Below are 3,490 nucleotides of genomic sequence, written 5' to 3'. Positions count from 1 at the left end.
GTTTATGGAGAGAATATTTAACTTAACTGAGAATAAGGAGCAATGAAATAAAAAAAAAAAAAAGATTGGTCAGACTTGTGGAGCTGGATTAAGGATGATTAAAGGTAAACGCACTTTCACTCTTTTCTTTTTTTCATAAGGTGGATTCTGGTCTCATCAATGCTATCCCCACTGGTGCATGACTGTGGAACCAGACTGTGGTCTAACAGAGAGCCCTATGGCAATCTCAAACTACAGCAGCACTTCATCCTCCACATTCTATCTCACAGGCATCCCTGGCTATGAGGAATTTCACCACTGGATTTCCATCCCTTTCTGCCTCCTCTACCTAGTGGGCATAACAGGCAACTGCTCCATCTTGCATATCGTCCGCACAGACCCCAGGCTCCATGAGCCCATGTACTACTTCCTGGCCATGCTTTCCCTCACTGACATGGGCATGTCCCTCCCCCCAATAGTATCACTTTTTAGGGTGTTGTGGTCCATTTCCAGGGAGATCCAATTCAATGTCTGTGTGGTGCAAATGTTCTTGATTCACACTTTCTCCTTCACTGAGTCATCTGTGCTCTTGGCCATGGCCCTTGACCGCTATGTGGCCATCTGCCACCCTCTACGATATGCTACCATTCTCACCCCAAAACTCATCGCTAAGATTGGAGTTGCAGCCCTGCTCAGGAGTTCTATTCTAATAATTCCACTCCTGGCCCGCCTGGCCTTCTTCCCCTTCTGTGGCTCCCATGTCCTCTCTCATTCCTACTGTCTACACCAGGACATGATCCGCCTTGCCTGTGCGGACACCAGGTTCAATGTCATCTATGGGCTGGTTGTGATTACTATGCTGTGGGGCATGGACTCCCTGGGTATCTTAGTATCTTATGTTTTTATTCTGTACTCAGTGTTAAGAATTGCATCCCGTGAGGGGAGGCTTAAGGCACTTAACACATGTGCCTCCCACATCTGTGCTGTACTCATCCTGTATGTGCCTATGATAGGCTTGTCAATTGTTCATCGTTTTGCTAAAAATTCCTCTCCCCTTATTCACATCTTCATGGCCCATATTTACTTAATGATTCCACCAGTGCTGAACCCCATCATCTACAGTGTGAAGACCAAGCCGATTCGCCAAGGAATCCTCCACCTAATTTTCCCCCACAAAGTCAGTTCTAGTGTGATGTAGGCAAGTCCTCAAGACAATAATAGCATCAGTACTAATGATATAAAACCATGGTAAAGTGTTCTCTCTAAGTATGTTGGAACCAGCATTGCCAACAATAATCTACTGAAGAGGAAGAAATAAAGCAAAGTAAGCATCATGAAGGGGCTCTGAGGTAGAGAATTGAAGGCCTTGGTCTTAGACAGCCTACCTTAAAACATGCTTCACATGCCGAGCATGGTGGCGCACGCTTGTAATCCCCACACTTGGGAGGCTGAGACAGGAGGATCGCACGGGTTCGAAGCCAGCCTCAGCTACTTAGTGAGACTTTCAGCAACTTAGTGAGACCCTGTTTCCAAATAAAATATTAAAAAGGTCTGGGAGCATAGCCCTGAGGTAGAAAGCCTCTGTGTTCCACCCCCAGTACCACCAAAAAAAAAAAAAAAAAAAAAAAGATCATGCTTCACACAATCTAAATGTACACCATTTTCAATATGTTCCACTTATAAATAAAAATAAATAAAATAAAATGTAAAGTTAAAATAATAAAAAGAAATTAACAATTAATTTTTTAAATTTATTTTTTTAATTATTCTAGAAGTAATGTTCTTTGTGTTTTGACCATGTATTTCCTGATCTATAATTTTTTCCAAGTACTTTGTTTGCTTTTTTATTGGTTTACCTAGGTTTATTTATTTATTTATTTATTTATTTTGCGGGTCTGGGGATGGAGCCCAGGGGCATTTGACCTCCAAACTACACCCCCTGCCCTATTTTTTTATTCTTTTTATTTTGAAACCAGGTCTCACTGAGTTGCAGAGGGCCTCACTAAGTAGCTGAGGCTGTCCGCGAACCGCCCATCCTCTGGTCTCAGCCTCCCGAATGCTGGGATTACAAGAGTGCACTACCACGCCCGGCAACCTAGGTTTATTTTTTTAACATTTTATTGGTGCATTGTCGTCATACATCTTAATGGGGTACAAGATGGTGGAGGCATACATGCACATATCACCCAATTATTATTTACCCAATTTCCACCACATTCCCTCCCCCTCCCTCTTTTTCACATTTGGCTTAGTTATTGACTTTAATATATTTGATAATGTACATCATGAACATTAGAGAATTTCCCCCTTCCCCTCTCATCCCCTTAGGTTGCCTTATTTGCTCATCTATAGTATCCCGTTCTTCTTCTAGAGTTTCTCCTATGACCCATTTTCTCCCTAGCTTTTGCATATTAGGGAGAGCATCCAGTTTCTTATTTACAGAGAAATGGATGAAACTGGAGAACATTATGGTAAGTGAGATTAGTCAGTCACAAAAATAAGAAATCTAGGTTTATTTTAAAAAATTTATTCAATTGAACAAACACAAACTTTGTTATTCCTGTTGCTAGTATTTTTGTGCCTCCTATATTTTGACTATTTTTATGGTTACTTTTAGTCATATACACATCTTAACAAGTTAAAATTTATCTCTTCCTTTCCTCAACCCATTTCTTGTACTGCTTTTAGTCATATTAAGATTTTTCAAAGGTACAAATGACTTCTATATTTTTGCCTATTTCTTTGATTTAACATTTTATATTTAGATATTTATTCCTCATGGTATTTATTTTTGTAATGATATTAAGTAGATTATAATTTTTCCAGAATTGGTTAATTACTTAAATATTATTTTTTACCATTTTGTTTTGCACACTGAATTTTAAATGTATCCAGTCAAACACATAACATTCATAGTGTGATATGAATTTGTTTGCAGACTATCCATAATTTTTTGTTTCTCTACTGTCCCATGCTGCTTTCATTTTTATAATACATATAAATATATATTATAGATGCCAGCCGGGGACCGGGTCGCGGGACTCTGGGCCCCGGGCCGGACTGCTCATAGCCATAGCACGTGAGACTCCTGGAGAAGCCGGGCACAGTAAGATGCTGGGTCCTGGGCAGGGGTCATGTGGGGCATGACAGCTGGGGCCCGGGTCACGGGACTCTGGGCCCCAGGCCGGACCATGTGTAGCACGTCAGACCCCTGGAGAAACCGGGCCCAGTAAGACCCTGGGTCCCGGGCAGGGGTCGGGCGGGGCATGCTGGACCCCGAAACAGCCGGGGCCTGGGTTGCAGGACTTTGGGCCCCAGGCAGAGTAGTGCGGAGCACGCTGGACCCATGGGGAAACCGACCAGGTCACAGTGCTACTGAGTTCCTGGTTCCACTACCTCCTCAAACCACATATACTGTCTTCTCTTATTAAAAAAAAAAAAAAAAGGAAAAGGAAAAGAAAAAGAAAAAGAAAAAGAAAAAGAAAAAGAAAAAATATCGGAGAGGGATTAA

The 3,490-nt window shown here is 41.8% G+C and overlaps 1 protein-coding gene across 1 annotated transcript; it reads left to right on the top strand.

Annotated features, from left to right (window-relative positions):
• Window positions 1-217: 217 nt before the first annotated feature.
• Window positions 218-1,177, top strand: LOC308267381 (olfactory receptor 51G2-like; the record flags this gene model as incomplete). Its single annotated transcript, XM_080702048.1, has 1 exon — window positions 218-1,177. One exon carries the CDS (start codon window positions 218-220, stop codon window positions 1,175-1,177), a length of 960 nt encoding a protein of 319 aa, XP_080558174.1.
• Window positions 1,178-3,490: the final 2,313 nt, after the last annotated feature.

Source organism: Muscardinus avellanarius (genome assembly GCF_963383645.1).
Source record: "Muscardinus avellanarius genome assembly, chromosome: 1".
NCBI classification, from domain to species: Eukaryota; Metazoa; Chordata; class Mammalia; order Rodentia; family Gliridae; genus Muscardinus; species Muscardinus avellanarius.
This window is presented reverse-complemented; position numbering and strand designations above follow the sequence as displayed.